Source organism: Mustela erminea, chromosome 1 (genome assembly GCF_009829155.1).
Source record: "Mustela erminea isolate mMusErm1 chromosome 1, mMusErm1.Pri, whole genome shotgun sequence".
Lineage (NCBI taxonomy): Eukaryota > Metazoa > Chordata > Mammalia > Carnivora > Mustelidae > Mustela > Mustela erminea.
In genome coordinates, this window is record NC_045614.1 from 147,904,909 (window position 1) to 147,931,141 (window position 26,233).

The 26,233-nt window shown below is 34.8% G+C and overlaps 1 protein-coding gene across 1 annotated transcript; it reads left to right on the top strand.

The window, feature by feature from the left end:
- The first annotated feature begins 1,124 nt into the window (after positions 1-1,124).
- Positions 1,125-24,930, top strand: PLSCR5 (phospholipid scramblase family member 5). Its single transcript, XM_032343911.1, has 9 exons — positions 1,125-1,198; positions 1,316-1,356; positions 11,789-11,952; positions 16,475-16,517; positions 17,555-17,775; positions 19,993-20,154; positions 22,332-22,493; positions 24,748-24,831; positions 24,913-24,930. The coding sequence occupies exons 1-8, from the start codon at positions 1,125-1,127 to the stop codon at positions 24,784-24,786; spliced, it is 906 nt and encodes a 301-aa protein (XP_032199802.1). The 3' UTR covers positions 24,787-24,831; positions 24,913-24,930.
- The last annotated feature ends 1,303 nt before the right edge of the window (positions 24,931-26,233 follow it).

The following is a 26,233-nucleotide window of genomic DNA, read 5'->3' on the forward strand; positions in this document are numbered from 1 at the left end:
AACTGGTGTGGAAAAGAAGATAACCTTTACTTTATAATTTCCAGTGTAACCTGAATTTGTTTTCCATATCAATGTGCTACTTTTATTTTAAAATACATAAATTAAAAAACTGAAGTTCAAAATTATCTTAAAGCTTATATGTATTTAAATACACAAATAAGATTGATAAACAACCTTTCAGCTGCCACCAGTCAAGTCTTTTGCTGGAAAAATACACTAGGAGTATCATGTCCAATACAGTAGTTACTAGCCACATGTGGATACTGAGCCCTTGGAAATTGGAGAATGCCACATGTTGAAATTTTATGTTTGAAATAGCTGGTTAAATAAAATATATTATTTAAATTAACTTCCCCTGCTTGTGAATTCTGATGTAGCTTCTAGAAAAGTTTAAATTACATACGTGGCTCAAAATACATTTCTATTGACAAAATATATTTCTGTTGCAGTAGAATCTACTTAGTGACCTGAGCAAAACATGACTAAGGAGAGTTCAAAAGAAAAAAACAAAATCACGCAAAGCATAAATATACTTCACTTAGGCAAACACAGAGTTATTTCTAGACATGCCCCAAACACCATAGCTTACTTATATAAATCTTATTCAAATCACAACTTGAAGTCAGGAGCATGATCATAATTCTCATCCACTCTTCACAGTTCCTACATTTGCCTGTAGACAAAATAACGGAAAAAAGATGGTCCAGACAAGAGACTTGGTGACTTGGATTCCATCATTCCTGAGTTAACATTCCACGAATGCCCACAACAGGTCAGGCCCTGCATGAGTCACCACCAACAAAAAGAAAGGACACGAGTTAACAAAAACAGGCCTTCCTCCTCCACCCCCATTCAGCCAAGCAACATTCTCCATGTCCAGTGGAACGCACCCCACTTTCAGCCACCACTTCACAAAGCATGCATTTAAATGCAGGAACATTCTCTGGATGATTTAGTCTATGCAGAGCAGCAGAGGAAACACTAAGCACGCACTATGGAGCATAAATTAATGGACTTTGCCTATATGGTTCATGGATATTTGTTGTAATCATTATCACAGTTTCTTGGGAACAGTGCTCTTGGGGGGGATCCAGGCTTGCTGGAGCTTATTTTCACAGCTGGGAATGCGAAGGAGAAGATGTGCTGCAGAACCCAGCGTCTGTGCTCTAGCTGACGCTGAACTGCAGCCGCACTTGCGGTGCGTGTTATGGCTGCTGTCAGGGGAGGCAGCTGTATGCAGAGCACTGCTGGGCTGTCAGCTGCAGCGACCGAAGGCTTTGGTGCAGGATTTTGGTGATGGCTGACATGCAGGCAGATGTTGGGAGGACAAAGTGACCACAAGGAGCAAGGTACAAGGTAAGTATATGTAAAATAATGGCAGAAGTCAAGAGATTTTCAAAACGACGAAGTAGCTGTTGGTGGGGAACACTGAGGTCTCTGAAGATTTTTAACATTTTAATTCTCCTCCATCTACTTTGTAGCTTCAATTTCCCTCGCTCTCTCTCCCTCTCTCCCTCTTTCTGTCTCTCTCTGGCTCTGTCTCTTCAACTTCCTCTCTCTCTCTCAGATACACGCATAAACATACCTCTTGAAGGACATCTAAATAAGTAGTTGTTGATATGCCATATATTTGTACAAGTTTTCTGCTTGTAATTTCAATCTCTTTTCCTAGTAATATACCCTGGAATGAAAGAAGCTGTCAGAATTCCCCCTACTTTAAGACTCTTTAAAGGAAAAAACCATTATGGACTATTAAAAGTTTGCATTATGCATAAGAGATCAGGCAAATGCCTGAAGACAAAGCACAAAAAACGCAGGATACTTCAAAGAACTCCATTCCGCTTAACTTAGTTCCAACTGAAGAAAATAAATAAGGCTGAAAATTTAGGAAGAACTTTTATACACAAATTAAACTTTGCTTCTGCCTTGGGCTTTACCATCTTCTGATTATGGGGGGCCATCTGTCCCATGGAGTCTGTGCACAGGACTCTAAATGAGGAGTCTTTTCCATGTCATCTCGGTGAACGCGGACCCCTCTAGATCTGCTCCAGAACCAGCTTTATCTTAGTTTCACCGATTCTTCTCTGTATCCAGGATCCTTTTCCTTTTCTTCTAATCCTTTGGATCAATATCTTTTTAAATATGCAGAATGAGCAGGGGTAAGAAATGCACCTTTTATTTATTTATTTTTAAAGATTTATTTGTTTATTTGACAGGGATAGATCACAAGTAGGCAGAGAGGCAGGCAGAGAAAGAGAGAGAGAGGGAAGCAGACTCCCTGCCGAGCTGAGAGCCCGATGCGGGGCTCGATCCCAGGACTCTGAAATCATGACCTGAGCGGAAGGCAGCAGCTTAACCCACTGAGCCACTCAGGCACCCAGAAATCCACCTTTTATTAACAGCTAAGAGGCATGATCCAGTTTACTATCCTTTCATTATTTAAGAAAAAATATCTTACTGGTATTATTTTCCCTTTTTAAAGGAACAGAGGAAAGGAAAATTAGATGTGTATGAAACAAGGAATTGCTCTTTTGAATGGTGCATTATTGATTCCAGTTAGTTTCACTTTTCAGAGAGGATAAGTTACACCATTTTATTTTCAAGAGGTTGTAACTTACTCTTAGTTTTAAAAAATAAAAAGAATATTGCAATCCTATATTGTGATACTCCACTGGCATACACAATCCCCCAGTGGAGGCCATATCATTACAGCTGAGTATACTCTATAATGCTATGCACATAGTAAGAAGTTAATACATGTTTATTGGATGAATGAATAAAGCATTGCCTCAAAAGGACAGATTTGAATAAGTTTGTAAAGAAATGCACTTTGATAGAAAATTCACAAAGTATGGATAAATGGCTACAGAAGTAGGAGGTACACATACCTAGAAAAGAACATTCCCCAAGTTTACATTAGTAATGTTATTGTTCTAGCCAGTTATTCATAAAATTTGTTATTAATTATTCTTACATGATATGGTATGATGGGAATAGCTGAAAATACAAATACATGCAACAAAACTGTTCACATTACTTAGTTAAAATGTAGTTCAGACTTCTAGATGTTGACTTCTTATATATCAATATTTTGGAGTCCCTGGTTAATTCCCCCCTCTACTAACCACACCAGTGTTAGAAGGACTATGTGGAAATGGGAGCACTTACCAATTACTGTTGGGAATGTAAATTGGTACAAGCTCACTGGAGGTCAGTACTCCAATGATCTTTAGTGATACTTAGTAATTTCTTAGTATTTGCTTAGTTCTTGGTAAATTCTGTAATGATTCTTAGTAAAAATTAGAATCTTCATACTCCATAAGCCAGAATTTTCACTTCTTGATATATACTTTCAGAAGACTGCCATACATGTGCATAAAAACCATTGTCTTATATCATGGAAATAATCAAAATTCCCATTAAAAGGACAGTGGCCAAAAATGTAATAATATAAAATGTAATAAAATATATATCCATAGTATCCATAAAAAGAAATAACATTAATTATAATACATGATATATGATATAATACATGAATTTATATAAATATTACTGAAATTAATTCCAAAACATATTTTATTCACTTGAAATTATGTTTTCTAAAATTCATTATAATAATGAAGTTACATTTGCTTTTAACCAAATGTTAAAAGGGAGTGGTTAAAAGCAAATGTAACTTCATGTATTATAATGAATTTTAGAAAACATAATTTCAAATGAATAAAATATGTTTTGGAATGAATTTCAATAATATTTATATAACTTAATAAAAAAAGATTCCCTCTCATTCCATATGTATGTGTATATATATATATTTGATTATGTAAGTACATACATATATATATATTTATATGTGTATGTATTTAATTTTTAGGAATACATAATTTCATAGTAAAACAAAAATAACCATGAAATATTCCTAAAGCTAATTATTCTCAGTACTTGGTCCTTGGTCCTGCCCCAGACCTATAGGCTTATATGCTACTCCATTCCCCATCCTTTCCCCAGCAGGTGCTGTCTGAAGCATAATCCTGTTTTTGTCATAACGGGGAGCTTATCTGCCACTAGATAGATTTAAATAATGTGTAGTCTCTCCCTTTCTACTGAGACAGTATTTTGGTGAGTCTCTTCAGACATGAGAATTTGAGTCAAGTATCTAACTATTAAATAAATAATGGGGAAACTTAAAAGGATGTAATATTGAATAAACAGATCTTTGGGAAGATCTCTGATATGTCCTGCAGAAAGGCCATGGGTAGGGGATAATTGTATATTTTTCCATTTCCTTTTGGCTGGAGCTGAATTTGGGGGTGGGTATAGAGGCCCTTCTTTTAGAAGGGACAAGGACAGGTGGGGCAGAACATCCTGAGAAAAGGAGAATGTTCAAGCAGCAGAGCTGCAGAACAAAGGCTCAGGAGAGGATTGTGTCCTAAGAAGGGGCAGGCCCATTGACTTACGTTTTCTGATACCCATTTTTAAGTCTCCTTTTTTGTACGAATACCATTGTGTGGTCTTCAAGCCCCGGGGTTATGTCTTTTGGACACACCCACCTTGTATTGGCTGTATTTCGTGGCATCAAACCAACAAACCAGAAAGCTGCAGCCTGATAGCAAAGGGCAACTGGTATTGATGCTGCTTGAAATAGTCCAGGGCTTCAGAGCACACAGAGCAGAGAGGTGGGTGTGAGGGTTCTATGTGCTTCTGCGGAGGCAACAGGTGCCAGGAGATGGGGAGGGGGATTGAGGGCGCCATGCAGCTGGAATTGAAATGACAGCAGCAAAGACTGCAGGAGAGAAGCCGAAGCCAGCCGAAGCCAACCAAAGCCAGTTGGAGCAACACCACCTGGCTACAGGAGCACTGGACAGTAGGACACTTGAATGTTCCAGAGGTCTATCAGGACGATTTGTGAGCCTCTCTTTGAGAAAGGCTGGGAAACAGAAAGGAATGGAAGGAAGGGGAAACCTCAGGTTGGTATCTGCTGGGCCTTTGGAAAGAAAAAACAGTGTCTGTGCTGTTTTGGGGAGGACAGAGAGAGAAAGAGTGAAGAAAGAAATGGGCAGTCCCTACACTACACCAGGTTAAGTGACCTGGAAGTTCTCCCTTGCAGGTTAAATACTGAAAGATTCCAGGAGTCAGTCATATGGCCATATCCACATACACGGATGGTTGGCCTGTACAGGCCAAAATACATGTTTAATTCACTCAGATTCTCATTCCAAAATTGGTGCTCTGTGGAAAATCAAATTTAATTTGTCCATTATGGCCATAAATTAAAACACCAAGATTGATAGTGATAAAACAACTTAGTTTCTTTGGAATAATATTTCTTCAAATGCCCATAAAAAATAGTAAGAAATCTAGGAAACATATAATTTAATGAAAATACTAATCATATTGGGGCACTTGGGTGGCTCAGTTAATTAAGCCTCCAACTCTTGATTTTGTCTCAGGTCATGATCCCTGGGTCTTGAGACCTAGCCCCTCTCAGCTGGGAGTCTGCTTGACAGTGTGCACTCTCTCTCTCTCTCTCTCTTTTCTCTCTCTCTCAAATAAATAAATAAATCTTTAACAAATAATTATATTTATTCACCTTTTCTGCAAAATGACAAGTCAGGTAATGGCAATTCTTCAACACCAAATACTTCAAAACAGCCACAACAATAAAAAGAAATATCTCTTTGCCAATAAGAACATAAACTTTTGGCTATCAACAAGCTGTGAGGCTGACTACAATTTTTCATGCTCTATGGCTTATCAGGTCACTTAGCTATTTCTAGAAGTAGACAGTGTTACTTATAATGTAGCATATCTTGAAAGTTCAACCTTTGCAAATCATGCCATCCAGGGCAATTGTCTTGGAAGCAAAATCTCTATGGCTACCTGGTCACCTGCATTTAGGAAGATGAGCTGTTGAGTCAAGGTGATAATGCTTTCTTTCCCCCCCCAGTATACAATGTAGTTAAATATCACCGGTATGATTCCATTAATTTTGTGAGGTTATTGAAGTTTGTATTTTCAGATGCCTCTGACTTAACAAATTCAATTAGAAATGAAATCATAGATTTACTTATTATATAAATCATAAGGAATAATTCTCTTCTTGCTTCTTTGCTTTTGGGAGAGAGAACGTGAAGAAATCCTGAGAGAGAAATAATATCAAAGTTAATTTTCAAAATATAAAATATTGTGTTTATAACTGTCAGAAACTTACAGAGGATGGAATAATGTATCATAGACTCTAGCCCAGGAGATTTCTAGAAACTAGAAAAATAGAGTATTTTTGATATAATAGTGAAAGCAAGGGCATATATATATATATATATATATATTCATTCAAAGAAATATTAAAAAAACAATAACTACATGAATACAAGACTCTTAAAATGAGTTTTGCATATTTTCCTTTCCTCTTTTTATTATATTCATATCGTTCCTTCAGACCCTGAGAGTATGATGATTTGAGTAGCGTTTACCTTTGCTGATAGCTTCGTCTCCCTCTGTTGTCCGAAGTGGTAAAATACATCACTCTGGATACAGTAAGGCACTCACTTCCTCTGTTATTTGTAAGCTGACATGAAGTAGACAGACACCTTCTGAAGTTTTTATGCATGCTGTGTTTTTTCTCCTTGCTGCAACAAGAAAAGCCTTTTCTTTTAACCCAGCTGCCTTTGAAGAAGTGACTCAAACATCTTCATGGCCTCTAAAGGTAAGAGTAAATATAGTTAGCTAATAAATTTTTCCTTATTTATGACTGAAAGTACTCAGTTGTAGGGATTTTATAATCAGTGAGGTCGACACTTTGAAATCTGTCATTTATCAATTTTGAAGACTGGAATTTTTAACTTCAAGGAAAATGTTCCATTAAATTAAAAAAGAAACACTATCTGATTGAAGGTAAAAGTTAAGATAAAAACAATGTTTTAGTTATCATGAATATAAATCTAGTGAATTAATAAGAAAAGCTGCATAGCAGAATTTAGAAGGGCAGTATTTAATACCAAACACAAGGACAGGTTGGTATTCCAAGTTTAAAAGGATTTGAAGAAAACTTTTCACACATAAGTTAAAAAGTGTTAAAGTACAGTTTGGTATTTTTAAATTCACCACTTGTTGTGATATAGCCACTTATAAAGAATTCAATATGTGTTGTTGGTAAATTCTAATAATTTAATGGACTAGAAGTAAATATTACTGAATTATGAAAAAAATCTCCCAAAATTCTTTGACAGTAAATAATATATACATAAAAAAGCAAACAGAAAATAACTAATCTAAGTAAGTAGATTAATTGGGGACTTTGTTGGACAGGAAGCTGGGAATTTTTGCCTCAAATTTCTAAAACTGCATAAATATCATTAGTTCTGTCTTACTTTAAATAACTTCTCAAAAGACAAGAGATAGGGTTGTTTTTGATGGCAATAAGTTTCAATCTCACTAAAAACACTTGTGAAATTTATAAAAATGAGATTATAATGTGTTTCACTCCATTATCAAAACAAACCATTAAACTCTAGCCTGTAATAAAAAGTTTTAGCATGAAGAATTATGATTAGTATAATTGGCAGAAACCTTTTAACCTAATTGCAAATAGGATAATAGAGTCCACCAAAAAAAATCCACCACTAAATTAATGAAGCTTTCAAAGAAGTACATATGCTTATTTGTTTCCTTTATCAAAACACACTTTGGGATGCTATTTAATATGGAACAAAGGAGGTAATCTTTTCATTTTCCTTCAACATTAATGTACACCAGTCCCTGAGTATCACGGAGAAAGCTGAAACAAATTGTAAACTATAGACATGAAACAAAAAAATCATGAATTTTAATACACGTGCCTCGTTTTTATATTTGAAAGTGAACAACAACAACAAAAAATCTTGACAAGCCTTATTCTTTCATTTAAGACTGACACCAACACTTAATCCGAAACACTTCTTCACTTTATAAGAGTTAGAGCAACAACCGTAGCCTGTAAGGTAAAGAGTTGCAGAGTATGTGAAATATTTATAAGCTAGTTATACATTTTTAAAAGAGTAGATAGAAATTCAAAGCCAGATAGAAATTCAAAGGCGTTCCTTCTTTAACTGGTGGTCTGAGTCTTTGAAGAAACTTGTGACTGGAAAGCATAGTAAGATCAAAATATGATTAATCTACCAAAAAAAAAAACAGTGATGTTCAGTAATGATAAAAACTCACCACTAAACTTAGAGGCAAAACTTCAGGTGGAAAACTAATACTCCTGCAACATACTCAAATTATTTAACACATGAAGTGGGCAAAACATCTGTTAGAGACTCTATTCTATTTAAAGGAAATGAAAACAAAGCTCCCGTTTGAATCAGAAATCTGGTTTGAGAGGGCTAATCAGACTATCATCAATTATTTACCTAAAACATTTTGGTAGACAGTTTTCTTCAAATATGTTGCAGGACCTTATTCATAACATCATGAAAGTCTTCTGGCTCATGAATGATAGTGGCAATTATTATTTCCCAGAGAATTCAGAGTCATTGGATATTTCACACATTTTGTGGGCAGTTGAATCAGCACCACTAAACCAGAGCAGTCTGAATACTGGAAGCCATTAGAAGTGAAGAAACACTTGTGTGGTCTGAAGTCCCTTGATTTAGTATAAATAAACACAATTGAAGAACACGTTGGTCCCAAATTTTAAGTTTGAGAGAGACAGGAGTTTCCAGGATGATCTAAACTGAACAGAAGCCATCTTTAAAAGCTTTTCCAATATGAACTGAAATCTCAGAAAAGGAAGCAAGTGATGTCACCATGGTGACAAGAGTTTCCGGCCGAGACTCCAGTCAGACTTTTGACATGATCTGCCCTGGGTCCCCAGGGCATCATTGCTTCTTGACCTGCTTTGAGGTCTAAGGACCCAAAGACCTGCATCCAGAATGTAGAGTCACTTGCAAGACACTCAATAATCTGCATTTTGTCACAGCAGAAATAGCTTACAAGATAGAACTGAAGTAATTTGCTAATCTTTCTAACAACACAATTGATGAGAGAGAATCTAATGATCTTCTGCCAGCTATTATTCGACATCGATCCCTGTATGTGCTTTTTTTATTTGAAGGATAACATGCATACAGTCCACTGCATAAAGAGCATCAAACTTAAGTTCATGATTTTTTAAAACAAGGATGCGCTTGTGTAACCACCAATAAAATTACAATATAGAACATTTCTGGCATCTCATAAAGTCCCCTTTTTGGTCAACAGTCATACACCTTCACAGCCAGGATGAACTTCTATCTTAAATTTTATCATTATGAACTGGTTCTCTCTAGATCATAAATTGACCTCTATTTTTCTCTGAAAGTCAATGACAACAGTGCTTTTGGCACTAAGCTAAAGAAAGAATTGTTTGTTCCATGTTACTATTTCTAGTTAACCTTGCCGTTTGGGTCCTCTCCCAAATTAGACATGGTGTTACACAGTCTTCCTCCCCAGTTTGCTGATGGAGGTTCCATTCAGGGCACTTCTCCACTTCTCCAAGAGGAGGAGTACTTGAGCCCCTATGCTTTTTGTCTGCCCAGATCTGAGAAGTTCAGGATGGGTCCTGTGGAGAAGAAAACTGCTAATATTGGTGTGGAATTCTATTTTATTTATCTAGTTATTTATAACTAGTTATCTAGTTATAGATTTACTTATTTATTTTAGAGAGAGAGAACAAGGGTGGGGAGGCAGAGGGAGGGAGAGTCCTGAAGCAAACTCCCTCCTGAGCACAGAGCCCCACCGTGGGGTTTGATCCCAAACCCTGAGATCATAGCACATACAAAAGTGAAGATACAGCAGCTTAACCAACTGAGCCACCCAAGCGCCCCTATATGGCGCTCTATTTTAATGAGGCCAAATGATAAGTTTTTTTCCCTATGGTCCTAACACTAAAGCGTGTCCAAATTCTAAATGTCACAGACCAATAAAAACTTAAACACCTGTCTTCATACACTCCTACAACCTGAAGGTTGAATAAATAAATGAATCACCTGGCAATTGTTTCTCATTAACACTACATGTATACACAAACTTAATGAGTTGATTATTACTGCAAATTGTTTATGTCAATGTCCAAAGGACCATTACTTGGATGCCCATGTTCCTTCACCAGTTTGTTCTGGCTTTTTTGTTTTTTTATTCCTCTCCAAGAACTCATTCAAGCTATGCTTGAATTCTCTTAATAGTGGGGAATTTACTATCACCAAAGGAAACTCAGTCCTTTCTTCAAATTTATTTTTTAGAGATTTAAAAATTCTGGAAAATACACCCCCACATACACACAACTAACATGAATTCGGGAGAGATAAACCATTCTAATCTACTGTGAATTATATAGATGTCACTCCATCTTTAGTATAAGTACAATGAGCGTACTTACTCAAATCTCTGTGCAGCTGTTATAAACTTCTCCTTATAGCAGACCCTTTTTCTTGTCCTTCCCATTCATATGTCTTTAGAATAGTGTGAATTGTTTTCATAATGGTCCCTCTAATATTTGAAAATATCTATCACAGATCTTGACCCATACCTACACTCAATCTAAGACAGCATAGTATTATCAAACTAAATGAATGCAACTGTGAGAACTCCAATAATTTATGGATTAATAAAGATGAGGAATAAAAACTCTGATAGTCTTTGAAAAAAATAGTGTCTAATGAGGGAGAAATCTAAAAGGCAATCATGCAAAAAGAAAAAAGAAAAGTGATAGTAGAAAGGCAGTAATTTATGATTTAAAAAAAAAAAAGAAGATTTTTCTACACATTATTACATCTTATGCATAATTCTACAGTTTCCGGACTAATGCAGGATAAATAGCAAATATCTATATTTTAATCTAGCAGATAAGTGGAATTAGAACATTTTTACCTGGCAATAATATAGAAAACAGGTGATTTAAAAATCAAAACCAAACATTTTAGAATTCTGTAAATATTTTCTTGTTTGTAATATTAAGTAAGCTACGAAAGGATTCACACTGTCAAAAGTGTTTGGATGTTTTTATACAAAATACTGGGAAATCAAAGTTTCCTTAGATATTATACTGTCCTTAAGCTCATAAATTAGTTTGAATGTTCTCCTAGTATGTAGAATTAATCCATTAGTTCTCAAAGAATACGGTCAGAGAAGCAGCATTAGCTCATCTGGGAACTTAAGAGACATGCAAATTCTGAAGCCTCACTCCTGCCAACTCCTGAATCAGAAACTCTGGAGTGGGGCCCAGGAATCTGTCTTTTAACAAGCTTTCCAGGTGGTTGTGGTAGAGCCTAAAGAGTAAGGACCACTGAATTAAACCTAGACACAGCAGTTGGATTGATAAAAAGAGACAAAATATTCTCAGCAATTACAAGGTACCCTCATAGTATCTGAAGAAGGGAGAATATGCCTTGAAACTGGTCATTATGGTTCAAAACTGTTATCTATGTTTATCTTTTTATGAGTAGAGAATATCTAGTTCTTTTTATCATTTATTTTCCTTTTGGAGTTTATAATTTTTCAGCTCTTTGAACAGTTTAACTTGCTTTTAAAAATATATTTTTGTGGAATCATTTATTTTGCCTGAATTATCCAATATTTTCATACAACTTCTATCAGCTGTCTTCCGCATTCCTTTTTTCTCTGGCTTAGGGGTTAAGTGAAGGCAACCGTGAGTAGGGAAAACTCAGGAGATTATCGACCCTCTGAATTCAGAAGTAACAAATACTATGAGAAAAACCTCAATGAAATGGCCTGAGTTTAAATATGGGCTGAGATTTTCATTCTTTTGCAGATGCGCAGAACCAAAGAAGTAGAGGTTTGCCTGGCTTTCTTCCTGGAGCTCCAGACCCTGACCACAATTTTCAGGTCTCACTTCCCAACCCAGGGAACCAAGTGTGGCAGCCAGCTCTCCCTGCGCCAGGCAGTCTCCCTCCTGGTCTAGAATATTTAAGCCAGGTGTTTTTATCTCTTTATTTCTACACACGTTCACCCCTTAAAATGAATACAGACTTGGTTTCTTGCTTTTCAACCACAGCTGAAGAACTTCAACGAATCACTTACCAAAATGAGAAAAGCAGTATAAATTATGAAATTATGAAAGAAATTATCTCTATTATTTAGAAACAAATGTATTCTTTTTTATTCCTACTTCTATTATCCTTATTTATTTGGCAGAGTGATGACACTAAACATTTTTGATGGAGCTGTTTAGCACATTTATCCTCCTTCTGCTCATTGCTCAAGGTATAAGCAAATGTATCCTCAAGGAATTGTCTGACACATCTAGTCACCTACAGCTATTTAATTAAAGAATATTTATTGAGTACTTGCTATCATCAAGACATATAAAAAGCATAAAACCTAGGCTCTCTCACCTAAACATTCTGCAACCTAATCGGCTTGCAAAAAATGTTGACAAAAAGGGCAAGGCTATGTACTAAAGCCAGATAAACACACCATCATAATGTGTGCAGGTGCATAGAGGAGAGAGAGGTTGTTAAGGATCTAAGTACACAGGAGAGACATCAGTAATGATCTGAGAACTCAGCGTCTTCAACTGAATCTCAAAAGGTAGCTATAAAGGCAAGGGAAAGCAAATTACCAAGTTAACATCATTGTCTTTGATACTGTTTCATCTCCAGGCTGATTTGCTTAAAAGATTATATTAGTATTATATATAGTCATTGGAGGGTGAGCAGTGATTCAATCCTTATAATAAATCAATCAAGAAATACCATCGTCTGAATTATGTGGCACATAAAGAGCCATATATATATATACACACACATATATATATATATGTTGCTTTTGTATTTTATCCTGCAAAAGATTAGAAATACGCTAATATTGAGATGTCAGCACATCTGCTGCTATTTTCAGTTTCTTTGGCATTTTTTCAAACTATAAAGTCTATCTCCTTTATCAAAATCAAATCTCTGTGTTAATTCCCTTAAGGTACAAGAGATTTCTGTTATGCCTGATAGGGTTTAAGCTGCAAGCAGCATATGTTCCTGGGAAAATGTTTATAATTGCAGATGCCTTCTCCAGAAACCCACTGGCAGACAAATGTACTTCAGAGACTGGAGAGCTCAGGGAGATATGTAAAAGAGCTGGAAAAGCTAACCTACCATCTTCCATCTGCAGAAAGGATCAGCTGTAATAGCTGACTAGAGTTGATTAACTGCTGCAAGCTGTTTGGGAATGTTGTCAGACAAGGTTTTGCCAAGTATAAAAGTGATATACCAGTGCCAGAGGGCTGAGGTTTGATGATCACATATGGTCATCACATATTCTTCTTCCATCCATGAATGATGACACACCCGGAGCCAGATGCTTGACATGAATACATTTCTTTTTTTACGTTCCATAAATAGAGATATGAACCCACTGGCTTCAGTTCTAAAATGAAGTCAATTTTCCAGACATATACCTTTGGTAATCTTTTTCAGGAAATAAAAATAGGCCACAAATTGGTGAATAGTTTATTTCAAAGGGAAGGGTAATTTATTCACCTTATCCTAAAAGAACACTTGCTTACTTTAAAGCAGTGTACTTATAACAGGATAAATGAGCATTTTAAATGTTTTATACCACAAGTCTGTAAGATATATATATATATATATATATATATATATATATATATATATATATAATGAATATTTGAAAATAGTACATCCTTCAATAAACAGGAAAATATACAAAATATATGAAAAAAATCCTTCTAAATTAAAAAAATCAAAGTTAAAATGTAAAAACTCATTTATTTTCCTTTAATCAAGTCCATCCTATCACTAATGAAAATCTTGTTTCCATTAACAATTTGACAATAAAACTTCAGGTATGTATATAAACATAAATACATATATACACATGAATATATGTACATGTATATATATGAATGTATATCTGTGTATGTATGTGTGTGTATATTTATACCATTCATTTAGAGCTAAACCTAAGAATAAACTAGAGATTTCTCTCTGGATTAACATACTCGTAAGTCAATATCATTTTATCCTATTAGTGTCAAATGATAATTATTAGAATTCAGTCACCTACCTGGAGGTAGGAGTAGTGAGTTAAATTCTACAAAGACACATGTGTAGATCCAATTTGTTTTGAAGTACATATATTTAATGGAATCACTGCTACCTGTAAACCTGATAAATCATATATGAGAATTTATTCTTAAGCTATATATCCAAAGCTTTCATTAGATTTTCAATCTATGGTTTTCATACTTCAGTGCTTTACTTGCCCTGATACTTGAATATATGATCCAGTCTGTCTAAAGTTGCCAACAATTCCTAGCCCCTTATTTAATAGCCAAGGAGGGAAAGGACTCATTTGGACCATAGTTTAGAAGAGCCCAGGACTACTTGAAGGAAACTACAAGAACAAAACAAGACCCTCAAATCCAGGGGCTTTGCTCACAGAGATAGATCAAATCAAATATTATCACAGAGATTGGGGCATGTATAAGGGTAGACAAACTAGGAAGAAAAGGTACTCAGAAGTTCCACAGTATCACTTAAGAATTGCTTATCCCAGTTCCTAAGATTAGTTTAGTGATGCCAATACAACAACAGAGTAGAAAGCACATCAAAATGGGTGGCAAGGGGGCACCTGGGTGGCTCAGTGGGTTAAGCCGCTGCCTTCGGCTCAGGTCATGATCTCAGGGTCCTGGGATCGAGCCCCGCATCGGGCTCTCTGCTCAGCAGGGAGCCTGCTTCCTCCTCTCTCTGTGCCTGCCTCTCTGCCTGCTTGTCATCTCTCTCTGTCAAATAAATAAATAAAATCTTTAAAAAAAAAAAATGGGTGGCAGGTAGTAAGATCTGTGTCTAAATCCCTGCCCAACAATTTTACAAGCTCTACGATCCTGGGCCAACTACTTACTCCCTCTGGGATTGTTTCTTCATGGATAAAATGTAATGATGTCTACCTCTCTGAGTTTTTATGAGGATTAAATCAAACACTATGTCAAAATACCTATCACAGTGACTACCTCCTGGTAGCCACTAAATAAACAGCTACTATTATTAAAAAGCAGAGGGGTATGACTTTCCTTTCCAATGTGCAGTGGATCTTAATTGATAGTCTCTAAATTTCAAGACTAAAACTCGATCAATGCCACTAACGTTAAAGTTCTTGGATTCAAACATCAGTCTTGCCCCCATAGTTCTTCTCCATACCTAAGTTACCTCTAATGGACCCACCGCTAAATAATCGTGGATATCCTTTTTGAATTTTTCTCTTCTCTCAACTCTCCATTTGCCTCAAGAGAACAGAACTAATAATAATACACTACAAAATATTGATTCTAATATTCAAAAATTGCCATTATTGTTAAAATAGGTTTTAGAACCTCTTAAATCATAAATTATTTATGGAAAATATTTTTTGTGAAACTTAAAAAAAAAAAGGCTACATGAGCTCACTTAGGAATAATAAGATTTAAATAGAGGATGAGGCATTAGTTTTACCTACACCTCAGGATATTCAAGGAGAATATAGGAAGTAATGTAACTTCAGATTTTCTGGGTTTCTGATGCCCAATCAATACCAAATATTACTAATGACATTTCAGTTAAATGGTTACCAGGGAATTTATTAATGTTAAGGGAGAATAAAGTAAAATTCAGAGGCAAAATAGAACATGAAGTGTTGGAGAAGACAATGGTCTTCATGGTTCATGAATCTACCTTAGCGAAAAATAAAATTCATTCCAAGAACATATTTTAGTATTTCCTTTAAATATTTGCATTGTATACTTTTAAATATAGTTATTTTTTAACTATCTATGGTTACTTTATCTCTGTAAGCTAACTTCATTTTTAATTACATAAAGCAGAATTTATTATGTCAGCTGTTAGTGGCAAGACTTATTCTGCTTAAATGGATATTTTGTAGGCATCAATAGGATTTCTTGTGGTTGTTTTTTTTCTCATCCAGAGGAAGGTATGAGTGAGAACAATTTATAGAAGGATCTCTCTCAGCTTTAACAAAGACATTTTATTTCTGTGAGGAATGAGTTGAGAGTGAAAGAGGATTTAGGCAGGATGGAGAGGGGAGGCCAGACATTCAGACCATTGCTTTAAAAAATGAGTTTAAAAAAATGAGGTTAAAAAACTTTTAGGCATTATTATTTAGAGACTGCTTAAAAATCTTCAAGTATTATTTATAACAGTTACTCTTTTATCCCTTTATCACAGAAAGAACACAGAGTTAACCACAGTTCTTATTCTTATTCTGGGCAATTCTGCCTTGGAATTTTCAAAACTCTTGTAATTTTTTTATTTTTACTTGAATACAAAAGATACCGTTTTCATTATAAAATGTGAGCTGTTTTCAACCACTTCCTAGTAGAGAATATGAAAATTACAGAATTTCATGTGATAAATAGGTTGATAGTAATATCTCCAAAGGTTTTCAAAGTGTGATGTAATGCTTTTTATTTCCTTTATGTCATTCTCTACAGTTAGACCTGATAATTATACACCAGCAGGTGGAGCTTCTTGGAAGTAAGTATGTTATATTCTATACTTATTAAAACTGTTAAAAATATTTTAGGCTTCAGAAATTTTGTTACATTTAAATATACCATAAACAATTAAGTTAAATGTTGATAAAATTAAATTAAAAAGATCAGTAGGTCTACTTTTTAAAATAAATATTGGAAAGCAAATTGTTAGTCTGATACAGATAAACATAAAAGCATAAAACTCTCCAAGTCTTTAGTAATATTGTTATCAGGGATCTAACATTATTTTTATTTTAAAATAATAAAAGATGTTTGATCATTTCCATGCTTGTTAATAATTTATTTTTTTAGTAATTTCAGAAATGGAAATCAAGCTTGAAACTAAATAACAAAAACCCATTCTACTCCTGGAACTAATATTACACTGCATGTTAGCTAACTAGAATTTAAATAAAAACTTGAAACAAAACCAAAAATAAATAACAGAAACCCATCGAACAAAATCCAATGTTTTATCACTGAATCAGTAATTCATCAAATGGCTTGTTATTTAACAATACACAGATTTACAATGATGACTAACTGAATACAGATTGCTTGAGTATTTTTTATTCTTAATATTCTATACATATCTAAAATATGTCAAAATTGTAATAAGCAGATGGCAGGATGGCACACAGCTGTAGATATACAGCCAAATAGATCCTAAAACAAAACCATTACTATGCTGTGAGTTGTCCCAGTAAATTCCACAGCAATGATAGAAGGATCATTTTAGGATTCAATTCTTTTCAGACTTGCTTCTTCAGTTGAAAAACGGCACTATGTGTTCCAAGTAGGTCATATATCTGGAATCAAAATTTAATCATTGCAAAACTTTGATTTCCGAGCTAAGCCCTCAAATTTTAGAGCATGGAAATAGATTTGCGTGGAGAAGATACCATACAGTTAATAATTAGTCAGTGACTCCGTTTTCTTTTCTTTACTTATTTAAAGATATGATACTAAAAAAAAAAAAAAAAAGATATGATACTAGGCAATAGCATTGTTTTGATGAATTATTTTTTCCTCCCTTAGTGATACTTGGCACTGAGACTTCCAACAAATATGAGATTAAAAACAGCCTGGGACAAAGAATTTACTTTGCAGTGGAGGAAAGCATCTGCTTTAATCGTACCTTCTGTTCCACGCTGCGATCTTGCAGTCTAAAGATCACGGATAACTCAGGTCGGGAGGTGATTACAGTACACAGGCCTCTGAGGTGTAACAGCTGCTGGTGCCCTTGCTACCTGCAAGAGGTTAGTCATGGGCTGGACGTGTACTTTTATTTTTATATGTTTGAAAAGATTAACAATTATTTAATAAATGACATCCATCTGGGGCCATGAGGCAATTCACCTTGGGACTGTTTGATTTAGTAGGTTGCTCCTTTAAGAGCAGAATAGCTGAAGGATTTGGTGATTCACTAGCTTGTTTTTGTCTTGTTTTGTTTTGTTTTGTTTCCAACCAAAAACTCTAGTGGCTTCTGGTGAATGGGAAAAGACAGCTAATGTGTCACATAAATAGAACACATCCTTTTGAATCTATTAGGCACATAATTTTAACATCTATGAGATCCACCCTTAAGCAAATCTACCCTTTGCATTCTCTGACTGTAGCAAAGTTCAGAAAGGGCTGAGTAATACCAAACCCTTCCAAGGTGTTCTCTTGGTTAGGTATTACTTTTCATACAGAATCTCCTATCCCATTCAGCCATTTATGACAAACTTCAATTGGGAACAAAGAGTATGTTATTGTTCTGAAGGGAATCATTTAATTATTTTAATATATAATAGATTTTCATCATTATCTAATAGATCTACAATAATAACTTTCATTGACATAATGCAGTTAAGTCAATATGGAACATTCACTTACCTTATTCTCTTTGATATCATAACATCTGTATCAGCTAGAAAGAATACGTTTTACTCTCCACATTTAGCAACTGAGAAAACTGGGGCTTAGACATTGGAAGTAACTTACACATCCATGAAATATTATGAATGGGGCTTGATCCACTGTCCTTACTCAAAGCCCAGTTTCTAAAAAAAAAAAAAAAAAAAAAAAAAAAGGAAAAATAAACAGTTTTTCTATTGAAGACCTATGTTTAAGTACTCTACTTGGCATGATGAGAAATAAATATTAATATGAATGGGGGTGAACTGAGGAAGTTTCTTGCAATACATATTGAAACTAATTCTCCAACTATTTATAGGCAGTTGCCTGGTTAAGTGATAAAATGGAGAAGGTAGTCATACATGGAGTCCAAATCTTCATCCTCCTACTGAGGATATTTAAGATTTAATATGCTCTAAGATGGTATGGTCAGTATAATATATCTGTTTGAAAGTTTCTGATAATTGATGTTTTATTTTATAGTAGTCCAATGTCACATAAATGAAAAGGTGTACCTTGATACCCATTAATAATTTTTAAAAATGTGGTCAAAATCAAACCAGTTGTTTTAAAAATGACCCCAGAACAAATCTATATAATTCTTTCTTTTCAATGTTTTTTTTTTTAATTTAAGTATAATTGACACACAATGTTACATTACCATCAGCTGTACAACTTAGTGATTTAACCAGTCAGATCTACATAATTCTAAGCACTCTCATTGAAACCACCTCTGGTGATCCAAGAACACTAAATGCATACACATAAGACTATGAACTTAATAAATTAAAAAAAGACAAAAGGTAAACATATTATAAGAGTTGGTTTGATTTAAAAGCAAACAATTTTCATTATTTTTACCCACCTCTCTCTAGTTTATTTCACAATGGACTTGATTTGACTACATAAATATGTTGAAGTACAATATAATGAAAAATAAAGAAATTAAGGAAATGAAGGTAATGGGGTAAAATAATAAAGTAAAGCTTGAAAATGCAATTGTTAGTCTGTAACGCTTTGGAAGAAGTGAAATAGAAATCAAACTGGTATGTAAAACGGTACCTTCACAAGAAGCATTTGTTTTTAATTGAACACAGAGAAGCTTGAAGTTGACAGCCTGAAGGGAAAACAATCATGAATAGCTAATAATTGGTAAGTGAGGGATAAAAATAGATGTGTGTTGTGGCAACACAGGAGAGGGAGTAGATTGGAAATACCTCATGGGAAACAGCTTCAGTGCCTGACCAACTGCCACACTCAGAACAAAAATGGCAAAGAAGCCAGTGTCCAGGGTCAGAAGACAATTCTGGGATAGGTTCTCTTCAAGGAAGAAAGATTAAAGACATGGACCTTCAGCGAATAATGCCAAGCATATCTAGAGAGTGAATTTCTTTGTTTCTATAAAATAATGGAAAAAAAATCCACTGCTGTGTTTCCTTATAGCAGATATTCAGAATAGTTTGTAGAATACAAAAATAATTGTATAAAAGTTACTGTTTTAGAAGTAAATTGACATTTTAAAATTAAAATACAATAACCCTAGAAAAATCTTATTTTATTATTATCTCTTCTTACAGTTAGAAATCCAAGCCCCTCCTGGTACTATAGTTGGTTATGTTGCACAGAAGTGGGACCCCTTTCTGCCTAAATTCACAATCCAAAATGCAAACAAAGAAGATATTTTGAAGATTATTGGTCCTTGTGCACCATGTGGCTGTTTTGGCGATGTGGATTTTGAGGTATGGATGACAGAATGAAGGATGTTTTCAATTAGGTCCTGATTTTTTGCCACATAATTCAATTTTAAGATATTCAAATCCTGAAATATCTCTGAAATAAATTTAGAAGACAATATACTTTTGAAATAATGTAATAATTCCATATTCTACATGCCAATAATAACTCATAATTTGAGAGATATTAAGAATTTTTTTTAAAAAACATGCTAAAACTTTTTGATGTGTGTGGTATTACAGCACCCATGGTACAAAGCAAATACATATAGTTTAGAATCACCGTAAATTATATCTTCTTTCCTGTAGCTCTGGTAGTTACATATCCCAGTTCAGATCTCATCTAAAAATCACATTCCACTAAAATATCACTAATTTAGAAGCTATGGCCAGAAGACCTGCTAGCTTCATTTTGTTAAATAATCTACGCTTACATAAACGTATTTGTGTAAACGCAATGTTAAAAAAAATAGGAAGTTTCAAATTTGGTTGTAAGAATATGAGCTATCTTAACTGCTTTTCCTAGAAATACATTTTAGGCAAAACAGATTGAATTTAAAGGGTATATTTGCTATTCATTCCTTCTTTCTTTACATATTCATGTATATCCCACCTAGGATGTTCGTTCAGTTTGAGGGACTTCAGGGAACACTGTTCACCCAGAATATGATGTAAATTCTGCAAAGTGAGCTGTTCTAACTCCACTCCACTCTAAAAGGACTTAGCATGACTTTCCTAAGACTAAGGATAACCTCCTCATTCAGTGGGCAGTCTCCTTGTCCCTTTCTCTTTCCCTCTCCGTGCTCTCTCTCTCTCTCTCTCAAATTAAAAAACAAACAAACAAACAAAAACAAAAAAAAAAACTAAAGGATAAAAATATGCCCTATGATTATGACTTGAAAATTTTAGTATTGGGACGCATGGGTGGCTCAGTCAGTTAAGCATCTGCTTTCTGCTCAGGTCCTGATCCCAGTGTCCTGGGATCAAGCCCCACATTGAGCCTGAGCCCAGGTCAGGCTGCCTGCTCAGTGGAGAATCTGCTTCTCTTTCTCCCTCTGCCCCTCCCAATGCTTGTGTTATCCCTCACTCTCATCCTCTCTTGCTCATAAATAAATAAAATGTTTTTTAAAAAAATTTTAAAAAGTTTTAGTAAATGTAGTAATGAATGTCCTAAGTAACTTTCTCTATTTTCTATCTTCTCTCACCATACTGAAAGTGAAAGTTTATACTGAATCACTTTCAGCCTTTGCACGAGAATCAGAGCAAGCAAAATAGTTGATAAAGTTTAATTGTAGATGCCTTCTAGCTGAGAAGGACTATAGATTTTTTATGTCAAACTGCATTTCCTGTGTGATATATTTGCCCAGAGGATTTTTCTTTTTTAGTGAAAAATAGGACTTGGAGTTAGTAATAAAGAAATGACCTGGTAAATATTTAGTATAATATAAAAATGAGATTAAGCAATGGCTGATAATATTTAAGTATGTTAATAGTTATAAGATCTTAGCAAGAAAAATTTAAAAGTTTACAAATTAGGGGTGCCTGGGTGGCTCAGTGGGTTAAGGCCTCTGCCTTCAGCTCAGGTCATGATCTCAGGGTCCTGGAATGGAGCCACGCGTCTGGCTCTCTGCTCAGCAGGGAGCCTGCTTCCTCCCTGCCTCTCTGCCTACTTGTGATCTCTCTCTCTCTGTCAACTAAATAAACAAAATATTTTTTTTTAAAGTTTACAAATTATACCTAGAAGTTTCTTCTAAAAATCTTATCTAAAATCTTTATCAAAAATATTTTCTTTTTTTTTTTTTATAATTGAAGAATTCAGGTTTGAAATCTGGACCTCGGGTAATGGAATTACCTTCAAGGTTAGACCATGTAATTGAGTCTATGTACCTGCTGCCATCTTGTGGTAGCCTGGCCTTGATTATTTATAGCTACTATATTCTCAATCTGCATACAAAAAGAAAAAAAAAAGGAATTAGGATGAATTAGACAACTGTCAGAAAAGCAATATTCCTGAAGAGTGAACTATAAAGTTAAGTCTACAAACTTAGGCTTCTATAAAGGAATGAATGACATGGAATTGCCACTGATGATAAATAAAATAATTCATCTCTCTCTTGAAACAAACATACTTAAAACCATTTGTTTCACTCTTAGATTTAACATCTCTTATGTTCTTTTCAAAGGTGAAGACCATTAATGAAAAGCTTACAATTGGGAAGATTTCGAAATACTGGTCAGGTTTTGTAAATGATGTCTTCACCAATGCTGACAACTTCGGAATTCATGTTCCTGCAGATCTAGATGTAACAGTCAAAGCAGCGATGATAGGTGCTTGTTTTCTCTTTGTAAGTATGGTCTTAAAGAGTATGAGTGATTTATTTCCCTTTTCTTGTTAATCAGTATGGAGCCAATCTCATTTTACACAGCATCACTTTTACCCCCAAGGAGGATTATGCATAGAAGGCTAGTTTGGGACCAAGTCTTCAGAAGTCAGAATTTAGGCATTTCTAATAGGCAGCCCTTCTCCACTGGCCCTCATACACCCTCTCCCTCAAGAACTAGTGCCCTGCTACATCCTACTCATCGTTTCTTCAAAACCTTAGTTACCCTTCTCTTTCAATTCCAATTGATATTTTTCACTCATTTTCACTTTCACTGAAAAATATGTAAATAGCACATTATTTATCCTGGGTAAAGTTCAGGACCATTTCATTGTTTAACAATGAATTAAGTGACATTCAGAATGTGAAAAGAACAGCTGTCTTGCCCTTCCAATATAAACATGGACACATGGATTCAGTGGGGTGAGTTAATATGTATCAGCTTCCATTATTACAAATATATCATGTCTTTGTCCCTTTTTTTCTAACTTAAAACTCCATTAAAAGTATTTTCTTCTTGGTGTGGAGATTAGTGACAGAAGAACAGAATTCAAGTGATACCTGTGCCAAATGCTTGGCCATCTCCTGTTCATCATTTTTCCTCTAATATCTCCCTCATTGTATATCATTGTCAATGCTCTGCAAAAAGTCATGGAATTTTAAAATAAACCTACATTCTTTCTCTCATATTTTGTTGTTCTTCAGCATTTTAGGTTCCTAAATCTTAAGATTATGTTAATGTGTGCTGTTGTGGAGGAAAAAATGGCTCTATCTACTCAGCTTTTTCTAAAGACACTTGGGAAATACATTAACTAAAAGTAATTCCCTAGTGACATTGCTGATAGATACTTAGAGTTTAATACAGAATATATATTTTCCCAGAAATTAAACTTATTGGTTCCCTATCACTGGTAGAAGGTAGAATTCGTATATGTGTAGTGCTAGGTTTTTATACTTACTAAGTAGTCACTTACCCTCAATTCCCATTTGCATCTATAAATCTAACCAGTTCCAGTCAGTCTTGCCTGTGACCTAATATTTCTTCCATTCCTATTCTCCTCTATATCCAGGTGACAGGGCTTTTAATTTTCCATTTCCTGCTCACCTTTCCCATTTTTGATCATTCAGCACTGCAACACCAATCCCTCCAAACATGCATGCACACAGACAAACACAGACACACACACACACACACACACACACACACACACACACAACACACACACACACACACACACACATGGCTCTTTTTCCAACACCTTAATTTGGCCTTTCTGATTAAGCTATGCACTTAATGTTTATATTTAAAAAACAGATCATCTTTAATCTGCCCTACCCACTTATATTATCTAACAGGCTGACAGTAAAAATGTATTATTAACAATTTGCTATTATAAATTGGAGAAGCTCTGATTCAGATAACAGCCCAGTCATCAAAAAAATAAATTTTTAACTCCATTGTCTCAAAGAGAAGTAGACTTACTGAGAATACTGAATGTTCCCAGACATTTCTTTTTTCCTCTTTTTTTGGGGGGTGGGGTGCAATATAGCTTTTAAAACAATTTCTTTCATGTATTTCCAAGATAAATTACTTACTTCTACATATAATTTGATAGGAAGAATTATATTTTTAATTTTTAAATGCTGTCCCCATTTTGTTACCTTGTGCTGACAGAGAGACCTTTGGAAAAGTGCTGATGGGAGAATATTCACTGATCCAAACAGCAAGATTCACAAGTACTAACCTAATGTTTGGTCTCCTCTCATTTGATGCTACCATTCCACAACCCATAGCTCTAAGTACCCCTTCTCAAAATCCTCCTGTTACAGTTTTCAGTACTTCTGAGATGACTACCTAGTTACTAACCACATAGTCCTTGATGATGTATGTAATACTTGCTCAAGAGTCAGTGTCTGTTGCAACGTCCTGCACTGACACAATGCCCTGCAAAGCCTGCACTGTCTTGATCCCCCAAGATTTTGGCTGATGATACCCTGCTGATTCAGATAAGACTTCCAAGTAGCTTGTATTCTGAAAACTAGAAAGGATCATTGAGCTTAAAACTGTTTTATTTTCCTCCTACTGCTAAATCCCATGTTGCTGCAACACCTCTGGGAAACATAATTGCTTTATATAATCAAAGCTTACATGTGAGACTCCAGGTCTTAACTGTTGCCTTTCTGTAAATGTACTCATATCCACTTTATTTATTTGTAGGATTTTATGTTCTTTGAACATTCACTGGCTGGATTATAACAAGCAAGATGACAAAAACAATAAAATATGCAAGAACGTATTTCAGTAAGTAAACTTTAAATGATCTCTTTCCCTTTGAAGATGTCTATATTTGACGCTGTCTAACTCTTTTTCATTTTCTTCTAGAAATCCCTTGGGCTCTGGATTTCATTTCTAAATGGTTTGCATATTTGCTTTTTTTTTGTAACAAATGTTAATTATTGTATTTATTAAAGCATAATGTAATGAAGCAATTATCTCGTTGTATATGCATGATAGCTAATGACAAGATTACTGGGCCGAGCACAGGGTTGCTTTGAGAGGTTGTCATTCTTCTTTTTAGTACTTTTGAAGTTATTGCATGGGTAAACATGAAAGATGAGAACTAAGGCTTGCCGCATCACTGATGAAAATTCAATGTTTAGAGAACACTTTGAAGTTTTGCTGGTACTAAGGCTGGTTACTAATCAAAGGGACTGGATATCTAAAATATTTTTCCATAAGCAGACTTTTGACTTTGTTTATTAATCTTATTGTAGTGAGACATTTTTACTTTATATCAGAAAAGCTGAAAGTTGGATAAGTAATATGCTTAAAGATGAGGAGGGAGATAGATGAAATCAATTTGTTCTAGTGGTAAGGAACTAATATTTCCAAAAGGAAGTCAATATTTACAAACCAAAGTATGCTGTAAACACATATGCACACCGGAGATTTAAATAAGCATATAAAGAGACTTCTCAGTTAGCAAAAACAGTGATACAGAGCAGGAACTTTATCTATTTACAGTGAGTTCAGTCAAGAAAGGGATGTAAGGCTCTGAAAAATGCACAATTCTGTGACTTAAAAACAAGCAAACAAAAACAAAGAAATAAAACCTTAACACATGAGGCAAATGCAGAAGTCAGGGCATATAGTCAACTCAATTAATTAAGACCTTCTGCTTTAACGTTTTTGGAGTCCTCTAGAGAACTACATCTAGTTATCTATTCATTCCAAAGCCCACACAAGAAGAAATTTTTAGAATTTCTTTTTAAGAATGATTATAGTTTTTCCCTTTCCAAAATGAGGAAACAGACTTTTTTAAGCAAAGCAACATGTAGCCATTTGGACTCTAATTTAGAGTCATATAAATACTACCCAAATTTCTATCCACTTAGAAAGATGTTTAAAGAAACTCCACACAATCCCCCACTTGGTTACAGAAATGTGTTCCAAGTATCTGTTACTAAGTTAATTGTTTGGAATTAGAAATCTCTCATCTAGAAAAAACACTGTATGTGTCAGTTAAGTTCCAAGACTGCCAACAAATAGCAAGTTAGTCCTCGGGTCAGGGCTCTAGGTTGTAGAAGATGGAAAGGAAAACAATCACCTTTCTGAGAGTGCCCTTCATTGACACGCTGAAACAAACTGTAAAAGTTTCACTAGTAGAGCAAAATAGTTTCATAAGCACTGACACCAAAAAAAA

Excerpts from the sequence above, each read along its gene's own strand:
- PLSCR5 (XM_032343911.1), top strand. The coding sequence starts at position 1,125 with ATGCGAAGGAGAAGATGTGCTGCAGAACCCAGCGTCTGTGCTCTAGCT. Across the intron at positions 11,953-16,474 it reads GTCTAGAATATTTAAGCCAG|TTAGACCTGATAATTATACA; the intron begins GTGTTTTTATCT and ends CATTCTCTACAG. Across the intron at positions 22,494-24,747 it reads TAGGTGCTTGTTTTCTCTTT|GATTTTATGTTCTTTGAACA; the intron begins GTAAGTATGGTC and ends ATTTATTTGTAG.